This window comes from Periplaneta americana, chromosome 15, assembly GCF_040183065.1.
Source record: "Periplaneta americana isolate PAMFEO1 chromosome 15, P.americana_PAMFEO1_priV1, whole genome shotgun sequence".
NCBI lineage: Eukaryota > Metazoa > Arthropoda > Insecta > Blattodea > Blattidae > Periplaneta > Periplaneta americana.
In genome coordinates this window covers 65,746,309-65,760,266 of record NC_091131.1, presented here as the reverse complement: position 1 = coordinate 65,760,266, position 13,958 = coordinate 65,746,309, and the positions used below count along the sequence as shown (strand labels likewise).

Genomic DNA, 13,958 nt, shown 5'->3' with positions numbered 1-13,958 from the left:
GATTTGTCCGTATACGTGAACGTCCCTTCATTCCTACAGATGATGTACTACAGCTGATATAATGAAAAACGCTTAGGCATTTATTAGAGGACAGTATTAAAGAAATAAGTTACATAATAATTATCATTTGAATTAACGGAACACAATATAAAACTTAGCATAAATTAAGTCAGTTGTTGTGGCAACGTCGCATGTCTCGCTACCAACATTACCAAAGCTGTCAAGTGCAAGGTTACAACGGCTTGAGTGTAGGTCGCTTCCAATTCTTGTATAAAAATAACTGTGGTATTTAGGGTGGGCAATTCCTTCCCCATCCTGCAATCAATTTTTGATCGCATTCCCCTTTCTCCGTGTATGTGTAGGCCCTACTGTGGAGAGCTGACGAGAAATTCTCTGCAAGATGTATTTTAATTAGGTGCGGTGCGGGGAGGTATTGATGAATGGAACTGATCAGAGATAAGATAAGTTGTTATGAGTTAGTCTCTTATGACACTAAACAGATGACATCACTGTCAGCACATAGTGTTTAATTATACTGTGGCTGAAAATATCAGGTAGTTTAAGACTAGCTCTGTGTCGGTGTTGTATAAGTTGAAACTGTTGGTTTACATTTTAAATTTGATCGAATGTTTCACGTTGGTTAGTTACTGTAGTGTAATTAGTAGTGTGTCATTATGTCGTTTTCTGCGAGCAAGAGTGGCGTTACGCTGGCTGTTGCCTGCGTGTAGGATTGGCATTACTCCACATTCCTGCCAGGGCTGATCTCGTGAGCTCCCCACAGTACCTAAGAGGTTACGTCCATTTTCGGCTTTCGTCCTTCAGAATTTTCCAGAGCCCCTTCAGTGGAGCAGCGTAATTCGGAGTGAGACAAGTGGCCAACATGCTTGGAGCTCACATATTCAGTTTCTTTCAGCCCCGATCTCTTTGTGAGGACACGTTTTGCGTACTTTTTAAATTTCTCCTCCCATTTCTCCTCTCTTTCGATTCAATTCAATTTAATTCAAAGGTGGGCAAGTGGCTTACACATTTTCTTAGAGGAAGGATCTCTCTTCAAGACAATCCATATTACCTCCTACATGAATTCTATGCTCGGATATTGGCGGTGTAAGAGAACAAAGTGTAACAGAAAGCATGTCTCGACGCCATATTTTTCTACAAGAATTCTGCGTGGGCTCGTCAAGATTTGAACCAGAATCTCCAACATGGAAAACCGGTGCTATGGCCGTTTTGCTACGAGCGTACCAGATAGGATTGTAGCATTGCATATAGATTACAATCAACTGAAGCTATTCCAATTGACTGGAATTCTTTCCCCCAGGGCCTGCTGATCAGCTGCAACCAGATGAGTGCCGAGTACCTCTTCATGCAGGATAAGCTGTATGACGTGCAGTACGACACGGGCGACAAGGTGATCCAGTGCGGCCGACACAATGATATCTTCAAGCTGTGGCTGCAGTGGCGCTCCAAGGGCACGGAAGGCTTCGAGAAGCACATGGACCGCCTGATGGAGCTGTCAGAGTACATGGTGGCGCGCATCAAGGCCATGCCTGATAAGTTCTACCTGATTCTGGAGCCGGAAATGGTGAACGTCAGCTTCTGGTACGTGCCCACGCGCGCACGCGGCTTGCCTCACGGACCCGAGCGCGAGAAGATTCTGGGACAGATCACGCCGGTGCTGAAGGGGCGGATGATGACTGCGGGCACGCTTATGGTGGGCTACCAGCCCGACGACGTACGCCCCAACTTCTTCCGCAACATTATCTCTAGCGCCGCGGTCGTTGAGGCCGACATCGACTTCCTGCTCGCCGAGATGGACCGCCTGGGGCACGACCTCTAGACATCCGCCGTCCGGTAGCTATTAGCAGGGCCTTATAATATGTCACACCGCAGCGTGTGAGCAAACATAACCTCACACAGAGTTGCAATAAAAGCTCCGGTTCACGAATTGGATCATAACCAGTTGTGTAGTAGTTGGATATATTCTATCTATATATATAAAGAAAATGTTGAGTGGAAAACTGTACGTTGTTTCCACAGTCGGGGGAAAAATTTATTGACGTTATGTTGGTATGGGAATGAGTATTTATTTTTGAGATTATTATAAGAGTATTATTGTAATTGTTGTATAGTAAGATGGTGGACACCGTCCCAGAGTCCGCCGAACGGTCAATTTGTATAACAGATCGTAGTTTCGTAGTATAGCGAGACGATGATATTATTGATTTTAATTTTCCAAACGTTTGAGATGTACATAAGTTCTCACAAGTGTCTCGTAACGGGCATTTCAAGCTGGTTCGACAATATTCTAGCTGTTATTCTGTTATCACGATGATGAATAAACTCAAGCTGTTGTTATTACATGTCGATGTTATTCATATCGAGAGTATATCGATGTATAGAGAGTTACGATGTCTAACATATAAGCAAGATACTCATAACGGTAAGTAGCCTAATAATCCAATGTGTAGCCGCGCAATAATGTCATGTACATTACAACATAGAGGTTGTTATTCTGGAGAGCTTCCCGAGTGGAGCGGTTCGGGAATCTCGACTCCTACTCTGTAAATTTCCGCTGTGTGAAAACAAGAGAGAGGGTGTTTATTTTTCCTTCCTGTTGACTGTTGTGCTTGCCATCACGGCCTATTGTACATTGTAACAAACAAAATGGGACCTAACGGCCACACTCTGGCCTTAAATATTTTGGAAAATAGTTTCTAATTATCGGAAAACAAATGAGTCTTTTTTTTCTTGTGGTCTGTTGTATCGTAGCACCTCCCAGACACAACGAGCTTTGTTGGTGTGATGCCACACACGCCCGCGATGTGCAATTGTTCAACATGAAAGAAACCCGAAATGTTAAAAATGCCGCACAACGGCTCGTCAGAGCGAATGATGTGGATCCTCTTCTTCAGTGTTGTTAATTATTAGAAATGAATAAGCATCGTATACATTTTGAAAGTTGATTTTGGACCTTCTGTTGAGATTGCACTGCCGGTAGTGTGTTTGCGCGTGTGTGTGTGTGTGCCAGTATGTATGTATGTGTAGAGAACCCCCTTCCCCTTCAGTAGTTGGTTCATACTTGTATCACAGTTCAAAAAAGAAAAAGAAAAGAAAATTAGTCACCTGACCTGTGATTTATTGCGATGAATGTTGTCCTCCATAATGGAAGGGGCTTCAGAGTAAACAAGCCATCCCAGCTCCGTATGCGCCACTTTACATGTATTGGTTTATTCAACCAGAAATCGTTGACATAAATGTCATTTAAAATCATAACAAAAAATATACGCAATACAAATTACGTTTGTTTCTATTTGTTACCTTTAAAAGCTTAAAAGAAACAAAATTGCAACACTTAAAAATTAATACAAAATGAAGCGCTGCACTCTACTTGCACGTAAGATCTGTAATTTTTTTTAAATTGCACATTTCTGCAAATATCTAACTGCAATTTAATGTACAGCTGCAGTGTAATGTCAACCTACTAACTTGCAGTTATCTTTTCTTTGATATACATGCCTTTTTGTATTCCATCAATAGTGATGCGCTTGTTAACTTTTGAAGGCATAGGAAAACAGATTACAGTTGGCATGTGTGGATCACGTGGCTGTGTAGTGTACCAGCGAATAGGAATTATAATTGAGGGGCTTAGAACAAAAAGCAGGTAAGTGACGGAAACCTAGTTTTGAGGAAATTACAGTTAAAGTTCTACATGCAATGGAATATTATACACTAGCTTGGTGAAATGATGCCCATAGAGCAGCACTGCACAGTGTGATCGCTTACCTGATTTTATCCCAAAGAAACATCTTTTTGGGCTATCACAACACGCACTTACCTCATTTTTTTAATAATGTCACTTACCTGCTTTTTGTTCTAAGCCCCTCAATTTATTCTCTATACGCTGATGTAGCAGTCCGTTTTATTTTCGATCCATATAAGTGACTGCCAAAACTGCAAAAGCCGTAATAAATTGCGTAATTTGTGCCGCGTATATTATAATCCGATGTAAGTCCACGTGTGTGTCGGTTGATGTATTTCAGTGCCTCTTCAGGTACGTATTTTATGCATTTTTCTCGTCTAATAATAGGATATTTGTCGCATATTTTCAGAGTATTTAAAATTACTAAAGTGAATCACGTATTAACACAATTCTGGCAGCGAGTAAGAATGTTCATGAGTTAAGGATGTTGGCTCAAATCAGAAAATTTGTCTCCAAAGTCATTTTTTCATTGGAAACTGTTTACTGTTTCAACTATTTGCACGCCCCGTGGGAAAGAAGAATATAATGTAGGCTATATTGTGATTGCTGGTGCTAGATGCTACCATTTTGAAAAATTAGATTTTCGGGGGGAGGGGAGATAAGGAACATTTTATTCTGTAGATCTGACGTTATGTACATAGACTTAAAAGTATTTTTGTATGTAGCTTTATTGTAATTATAATTTCGCTGGTTTTTATAAACTTAAAGTAAAACGCATTGTTTTAATGTAAAGATAATGTACAAATGATAATGTACCAGCAATATTAGGATCGAGGCGAACCTCGAGACAACATTCCATGTCTTCCAATAAAAAAGATGGCCGACCGCTCGGTCGCGCCATCTTCTGTAACAATTGTAAATATTGTTTGTGAGAACGAATGTGTGGTGCGATTGTCTCTTGTTCTTGTGTGTTTCAATGTTGAATGTCAGTCAGACTAGCCGCTTGGAGAATGTATTCATACAAATCAAATAAACTGCAAATGTTACCTGGTTTCATTAGCCATTCTTTTAAATCTTAAAGTTTCTTTCAACATCGCGACTGCAATACTACGACACCATTGTACGCTTACAACTCAGAAGAAATAAGCTACTGAGAATGACTCCGTCAAAGGTAAGGGGATTACCGTAGTGTATGTTACCACCGTATAACCGCAAAAAGAATGTCGTCACAAATATGGCGACGTCAAAAACATTAACCTCACCGCGTATGTCTTAGGCTTATGTGAAACTTAACAAATACATTACTTCTTTACAAGTATTCGTATATAATTCGTTAAATTAACAAATGAATGAAAATAATTTTATATTATTACCTCCACACTTGAACTTTCTATGTTTATGCCAAATAATTCAAATTTACCGTTAGAAAAACCGATTTGCATATTAATGGGCGACAATCGAAATTTATCGATCAATCGACTCCTATTTGTTTTGTACCATGCTCTGAACCAATAGTAAGCTAAGTAGGATTCCTATTACTTCGCGTTGAATATTTCAGTTAGAATCTATTAATGTAGCCTCAACTTATGAACGGTTAGCAAAATAATAATAATAATAATAATAATAATAATAATAATAATAATAATAATAATAATAATAATAATAATGATTCACTCTGATTAGAAAACAATTCCTCTTTACATGAACAAGAAGGAAGGGACGTAAAACTTACCCACCCGTTAAATTAATGACATTAATTACACGAAACTGATCCTGTATGCATAATTCCATTATCACTACCACTGCTACTAATGCTATTACTACATGTAGGCCTATCAACAATTAGCCTTTCGCACTACAAATCGCTTGCACTGACCATTGTACAACACTTCTACAAAACTAATGACCAATTAAAACACAGTAGAGATGTAGCAGCGATCATAGAGTAACTACTTTAATATTCTTCTTAAATGAAACAAAATACGATATTAAAGAAGACTGTAACTACTGATGTTATATTACGTCATCAATTAAACAGTATAAAATTATAAGAAATAGTGACGGTATCGTATATTCTCATAGTTCCAGGTAAGATACCTCAGGGGAGACCTAGTCGAAAGTATCCATTACTTAAGATGTGTACCTATACGTACATTATATTGATAATTTTTGTTTTGTCATGTGTTATAGTTTTTAGCTTTCACCATTCTTTTCTTTCTTACTTGTTTGCGTTACTAGGCGTTAACGTAACAATGTTGGAAGTTCTCATAAGCAAGAAGCAATGATAGAAAAGGTCAGTTTCTTCCCCTAAAAATTGTCCCTTGTTCTGCTTGTATTCCCTTTGTACTCCTTATATTCCCCTTGTTCTCCTTGTATTCTCCTTGTTCTCCTTCCCCTTCTTTGCCTCGTCTTTTCTTGTTCTCTTTACATTTCACCGTTCTCCTTGTGTTCCCCTTATTCTTCTTCTACTCCCCTTGTTTTTCTTGTTATCCTTGTATTTCCTTGTTCTCATTGCATTACCCTTATTCTCCTTTTATTTTCCTTGTTCCCCTTGTCTCCTCTTCTCATTGTATTACCCTTATTCTCCTTATATTCCCCTTGTTCTCCTTGAATTCCTTTGTCCTCATTGTATTCCCAGTTTTCTCCCTGCCTTCCCCTTGTTCTTGCCTTTACCTTGTTCTGTTTGAATTCCCTTTCTCCTCATCGTATTGCTCTTGTTGTTTTATTTCTGTTTCTATTGTTGTAATTATATTCTGTAGTCTGATGTATTATTCTGTATTATATGTTCTGTATTATTATATAAAGTACATAAATACATTTTCTTCCTTGGATTCCTCTGGTTCTCCTTGTACTCCCCTTGTTCTTATTAAATTTCTCTCCTTATCCTTGCCTTCCACTTGTTCTCCATATATTTCTCTTCTTCTCTTTGTCTTTCTCCTTTTCTCCTTGCATTAATCTTGTTCTCCTTGTATTCCCTTTTTTCTCCTTGTCTTCCCTCGCTGGCTACACATTCCTCGCGCTGTTAAACAATTCCTTCTACGTAAAAATATGCTGCATAGTAAATCTATACACCTGTCAACAGGTTATCGTACCCATACGTAGTTCTACGTAAAGATATGCAGCATAATAAAGCTGTGTACTTACAGTTTTTTTTTTTATTTTGTTTTCTCTATCTGCTGTAGAAAGATAAGAATGTGCGTCGGCCTGGTTGGCGCAGTTGGTATAGCGCTAACCTTCTATGTCCAAGGTTGTGGGTTCGATCCCGGGTCAGGTCAATGACATTTAAGTGTGCTTAAATGCGACAGACTCATGTCAGTAGATTTACTGGTATGTATAAGAACTCCTGCGGGACAAAATTCCGGCACACCGGCGACGCTGATATAACCTCGGCAGTTGCGAGCGTCGTTAAATAAAACAACATTTACATTTAATATTTTATGAGTGTGTGCGCAATTTGAGGAGAGGTTTCGATATTACCCCATTAAAAGTTCCCTCCTGATATTTCACAATGTTCTGTTATTTAAATTCAATGCACTCGTCATAAAACCTATGGAATGTGTTAAAGAAATATGTGTCGTATTATGCCATGCATTGCTGGAACGATGTTTCTGCCATTATTGCCAAATCAAATATCTGCAATAAAAATGAGGAATTACAGTTAATAATATTGTACTTCCAAAATTAATACGTAATTTCACAAGATGTAATAAAAATGAGGAATTACAGTTAATAATATTGTAGTTTCAAAATCAATACGTAATTTCTGAAGATACAATAGAAATGAAGTGCTACAATTAATAATATTGTACTTCCAAAATTAGTACGTAATTTCATAAGATAAAATAAAAATGAGGAATTTCAGTTTATAATATTGTACTTCCAAAATTAGTACGTAATTTCACAAGATACAATGAAAATGAGGAATTACAGTTTATAATATTTTACTTCCAAAATTAGTACGTAATTTCGCAAAATACAAATTTATAATGAAAAGAGCTTGAAATAAAGAGAATGTGACGATCACTGGAACGAGGACATTTAGAATTAAAAGCAGACATGGAAACTATACGTTTTTAAATGACGTATGGAAAAAATACAGATGTAGAGACAACGACAGTAGGCCTAATAGCAAAAACAGCTCCTTCCTTACACTTTTATTAAAATAGCTACCTGCTTCTTTTATAATAAGGTAAAATAGAACCTGGACGTTATTGATGCTCAAAGAAGAAGATTAACAAATACTACACCTCTAGTGTAGAGCAAGTATGCACTTTGATACTGGATTGCTATTTCCAAACAGAGTTGCTTACGGTCCACAGTAATCTCTGATATAGTTAAATTGTGACTTGTACGTTATTTATGCCTCAAATATGTTTTGTTATGGGAATGTAGTAAAATAAATTAATATATTAGTGTAACGACAGTTTACTCAATATTTCAAACTTATTTATTTATTTATTTATTTATTTATTTATTTATTTATTTATTTATTTATTTATTCATTCATTTATTTATTTTTTGTATTTTCAGTTGGAATTTAATATATGTTATTTACTGCTGTACGGACTTTCAACGTGAAAGGTTGCCCTGTTATGTGAATCGTGAAACTGGTGACTATTATAATGATAAATTCAGTAATATGGAGTCTCATTTGCTGCTCTTATTTCTTGTACAGAGCACTTTCCGAATTCATGGAGTTGCCTGGACGTTATGCAACACATCTTGCTTTCTTTCTACGGGACGAATGCTCCTTTCAGCAGACATGAGTAGGCGTACAACTATGGCCAAACGGGACACAAGTAGCACTTGTCGCACTCGGCTCGAGTCTTGGAAACCGCCCCTCCCTACGGAGTGATTGACATGTTTACCGTACTCAAGGATGTGTTCTTCGTATTCTCAGTAGCGTCTCGTAGAACAGGTAACTTTTAACGTAACAAACATGCCTCTTTCTAAGAAACTTTCGTAAACGAAAAAACAAGATAAGATAATTTATTATTTTCACAAAGAATGGGAAGATCAAATTTTTTGTTGTGAAGAGGAAGACAATATTCTGATTTGCTTTAAAGCGTTACGGGAGGTAAAAAAAAGCAACTTAATCATCGTGAATACAGTGAAATTAAAGGTAAGAAAAATATTCTACATTTTACAAGTATATAACACGAAGCCTCGTTAAAATATTTAGAAATATATTTTTGTTCGTTTCTTTCTTTTATATGTAGCTTATTTGTATTGTATTATTCGATGGAGTGACATGGCATAGGCCTATATTATGGATAACTTAACATGTTAAGAGAGCAATAAGAGCTATTTTAGATTTTAAAAACAAAGAACACTGTAAACCATTTTTATACAATTGAACATTCGTACATTTTATAACTTATTAATAATTTCATCATCATAGAAACATTTCTTCAGCCACCGGCGTAAATCAGTCGGCTGGGGCGCTTGCGCTTGCCTGCAGATCCGGAGTTGCGCTCGGACGCGGGTTCGATTCCCGTTTGGACTGATTACCTGGTTGAGTTTTCCGAGGGTTTCCCCAACTATAAGGCGAATATCAGATAATCTATGGCGAATCCTCTGCCTCATCTCGCCAAATACCATCTCGCTATCACTAATCTTATCGATTCTAAATAACCGAGTAGTTGATACAACGTCGTTAAATAACCAACCAACTATAAAAAAAAATTATTCATATAATCTCAGATCTGATATTCACATACTTAGGCCTAATGCACGGCGTAAATCAAAACTAGACACTTGAAGAAATTAATAATTCTTGCTTTCCCAAAGGAATTGGGAATTTTATAACACAGTACCTGTCTGCTAGAATATTGTTTACGTACAATTTTAAAGCTAAGATAATATATAAGCAATTGGTTTCGCTCAACACCATTTTATTTATTTCAAGAATTTGGAAATTTTCAATGTAACTTATTTATGTAGTCAGTGATAATGTCACCCAAGTGCTAGACAATTTAATCTTACAATTCTCCGATAATAGGTTTGATGATTTTAAAATTTGGAGAACGATTTATTATTATTTTCAAACTCATTTCATCTTGATGTCCGACATGTTCGATTAGAATTGCAGATAGAGGTTATCCGTCCACAAAATGACACATTTACCAAAAGTAGGCTAAATGTACTAATATTGTTGACTTGGACATACGAATATACCGTATAAACATCTTTATAAATTAACATACCCAAATCTATGAAAATTGCATCAATGTTTGGCTTCACCTACATACAGTATGCGATCAGTTTTGTTCGCAGATGAAGCTGGCTAAATCAAAATCGAGATCCAGCTTTACAGCCGATAATTTGAAGGACTAGCTCACAATTGCAATGACTGATATTATTTCCGATTTCACATAACTACACTTGTGGAATAATGATCAGTGATTCGATAAATGTTATGGATTTGTTTGCTAGTAGCGTATTTCCTAATAGCACATTTCTTTTAATTTGTTTTTTATACTGCAATATGCATTTTGAAGTGTATAGTTTAAAATGTGTATGTCTTAATGGCGTAGGCCTCTAATATTTTTCAGCCCACCGAATAAAGATTGAAATGAATACGGGAATTATTTACTATAATTTCCATTGTTGTAATGCACACTCGACACAAAGAATGAGCGATCTCCTGTAGCCTGAATTCCTCTTAACTCTACCTTCAGACAAAGCCTGCTTCACACGACGAGAGTAAAGGTACGATCACACGTCGCTACTTTTGCAGCGCTGCAGTACAAAAAACTGCGCAACTCTTGTACTGCGACGTGTGAACAACGGTGCAACCCGAAAAATAGCGGCTGCCGAACCTGCTGCCCGCTACTTTTCCATGCTGCGCGCAACTTAAAAGTAGCGACGTGTGAACAGAGTTCTCAGGGTTGCAGCCGCAGCATTTTTGATATCGGTTTTGTTGAAACTTTTGCTGCGGTTGCAACCAGTATTACCACCCAAATGTGCTAATGATACTTTTATTGTTTGGATATATTTTAATGTTAAATGTGATGAAAATAAATTATTTGTAACAGTTATTAAATACACAACACAGTCTGAGCATAATTGGTGACGATATAATTCATTTTTTTAATTTTTCGTAGCGTAGTTCCAAACAGGAGGATTGCCAACATTGATTACGTGAATACACTGTTGGTTATCATTTAAGTATATAGGCATTTTTAAAAGCTTTATAGTAAAAATAATGTCAATTTCTGAATACTAGATACGACAGAAAAGCAAATAATAGATAAGTAAGCTTTCGCATGAGTTTCTTAATAATGCGAACATAACCACGAAATGTATATTGAGAAGTCAACACGGAGATGGAAACCTGCAGCATGACTGCGGCTGCAAAAGTAGTGCCTTGCGTGTGAACAGACTCGCAACCTCCAGTTGCAACTTTTGCAGCACTCGGGTTGCGCGGCACGAAAAGTAGCGTGCAGCGCGCTACTTTTGGCTTACGTGTGAACACGACACGCAACTTTTGCAGCTGCAGTATAAAAGTAGCGCTGCAAAAGTAGCGACGTGTGACCGTACCTTAAGGATGTTTATTTTGCATCTAATTTACTTCTTGAATATATCTTTGTTCTAAATTATTTATAATACTTGATTTGTAAACAGAAAGAACAACAAAGAAACAAAACAAAAGAAACACAGAGCGGAGTCTTGCACTCATGCCCTCTCTTTTACTAAACCGCCGCGTGAACCCTGGGTTTCGAGGTAACAGTTACATGTTCTTGCAGTAAGAGTCACTTGAAACAATGACAACAAAATATTGGAACTCTCCCGCTGCATAATACATTCGTTCACGTGTGAAACTAAGCTCTCACGAAAGCACACGAAATGTTCCGAAGGGGACTTAGCCTATGGCTACTGATCATTATTTGTGTCTGAGATGATATCTTTGGTTTGCACCAGCCACCACTGGTTACATACAAAGTCTGCAAAGATGGCTATACGTCACCATGCTTGGCGGGAGATCTCAAACTACAAAATTTGAGGATTCAGTTTTGTCAAGAACGTTCAAACGCCTTTTTCTCAGAAGTAATACTTTTGACGTAATATGTTTTGCTTGTAAACCGACTATTTTTCTCTGTGCCGTGGGATGTGTTTTGAAATGAATAGAATTCTCCGTCTCTAACAGAAATGAGTACCAGTAATATTTCCTTGAGAGTAAAGGCGGCGGGCATGTAGGACTGATATTCCTACTGCTATTAATGTCGGTTGTCTGTAAAAGTGGGAACCTTAACCTACCGGCACTCTCTACCGATTTGGTCTATAATGGAGTTGACTTTATCTCACCTATTAATAAAGATACTGTACTTTACAAAAAATGAATCACAAAATATGCTTAAAGCTTCGTTTCAGAACCATGTATTTTAATAAATTGGAATAAATAATTAAAACATTTTATAAAGAAAATAACTCACTAATGCTGTTCATAATTTAATGGCATTGTTATTTTTCTTTTGGAGTGTTGTCATGGGATAACATCTCCACTCATGTCATATTCTTTTATAATATTTACTTATTGTCTATTGTAGACAGATTGTAAATGTGGCATAATTAAAATAATAATAATAATAATAATAATAATAATAATAATAATAATAATAATAATAATAATAATAATTTAATGGAAATAAATTGCTAGATTTCTCCAGTCATCAGTTTATAGAGTGAAGTGGAGTGGCTATTATTTTTGTTATGTTAAGGACTGTATATTCAAGTCTAAGAATGTCTGTTTCCAAAGGACCATTTTAAAATGGTAAGCTGTTCTGAGTGCTTTGCTTGTAATGGTTATGTAATGACGCTTAAATATGCCATTAAACATTACAAGTACTGTGTAAATAATTAAACTATTATTCCAATATAATTTTGACTAATTCCATCGTGACATTTTATCAAATAAATTAATAAATTTACATAAACTTCTTGACACAAAAATATTACTAAAGAATCATCTTTTCCACCGCTGTGGAGCAACGGTTAGCACGTCTGACTACGAAAAGAGTAGGTAATTAGAATAACAGTAGGTGCCAAATCTAGGGACCATTTAAAAAAAACTACAAATAATGTCAATGGTTTGTCAGTAGACTATATTTTTTTATTAATAAACTTCCTCGTAGGTAATCGTGAAAACTTTGTAACTAATTCAACAGGTCATGGCATAAATGGGTCATTCTCACAAAACCCATCACATTTATTTCCCCTGTACATATTTCTTTAATGACTTGTAACTTGAAAAATGTCTCTTGTATAAATAATATAGGACTGTTACATCTAGCCATCCACCCTAAACTTAAGCCGATATTACATTTTCTTATCGCCATGCATAGCTAGGAAGGAATATTCAAACATGTAGACACTTTGGATGTCCCGCACTACAAAATACAGATTTCAATGAATATCACTTTTAAACTATAAACCCGATTATAAAGAAACACATTACATTACAAAGTATGTTAAAGTAAATAAACATCTCATACACAACTGTTTCATAAAAGTGTCCAGTGTCACTACAGAAATGGTGTAGTTTTTATCCTCGAGTTTTAGGCTTTGTCATTGAACGATGATTTTTCGCTTTGAATTTGCCGCTTTAAAGGAGAAGTTCAGAACATTAGGGAGATAAAGACAGTGAATTGCCAGTGCTTTCTCAGACATACAAAAATCAGCACTTGCGTATCAAGTTCAAAAGCAGCATCGAATAGCAAGTGTTCATTTTTCTAAGTGAACACCTTCGATAAAGTGCCAACTCAACTACGCAAGGAGAAATTACCAGCTGCTGGGTAAGTATTGACTTCATAGGCTACTTCTCAAATGTGATCGGAAAACTTAATATGCTTAAAAGTAATTGAAGCGGTGAGATCAATAACCATTCAAGTCCACTATTGGCTATTCAATTCTTGCAAATTTTAAATTAAACTTGGGATTTTTCCACAAGTGTTACGACTTTAAAAGTTAGTATACTACTTTGTCTTGATCTCTAAAAACAACCAGAAATATTACGTGCAAAAAATAAGAAATAAAAAAGTTATTTATTTTTATTTATTTATTTATTTTTTTTTTTTTGCATTTTTCTCGAAACTTGTGAAAAATGGACTTGAATGGTTATTGATCTCACCGCTTCAATTACAACACACCAGCGCAAAGTCTGAAATGTGGACACCGTGGCCGTATATTTATTTAGGACCGGATATTTAGTTCAGAGTCCATGATAATTATTATTGACCTGGTATAAGCCTAATACTAA

At 36.4% G+C, this 13,958-nt stretch overlaps 1 protein-coding gene across 1 annotated transcript in view; it reads left to right on the top strand.

The window, feature by feature from the left end:
* The window catches only part of Gad1 (glutamate decarboxylase), an 81,485-nt gene extending 78,433 nt beyond the window's left edge, over positions 1-3,052 (top strand). The window contains exon 6 of the mRNA XM_069847489.1: positions 1,319-3,052. Within this exon, the coding sequence (XP_069703590.1) occupies positions 1,319-1,837 (519 nt within the window). The 3' untranslated portion in view covers positions 1,838-3,052. The remainder of the gene's footprint in view (positions 1-1,318) is intronic.
* Positions 3,053-13,958: the final 10,906 nt, after the last annotated feature.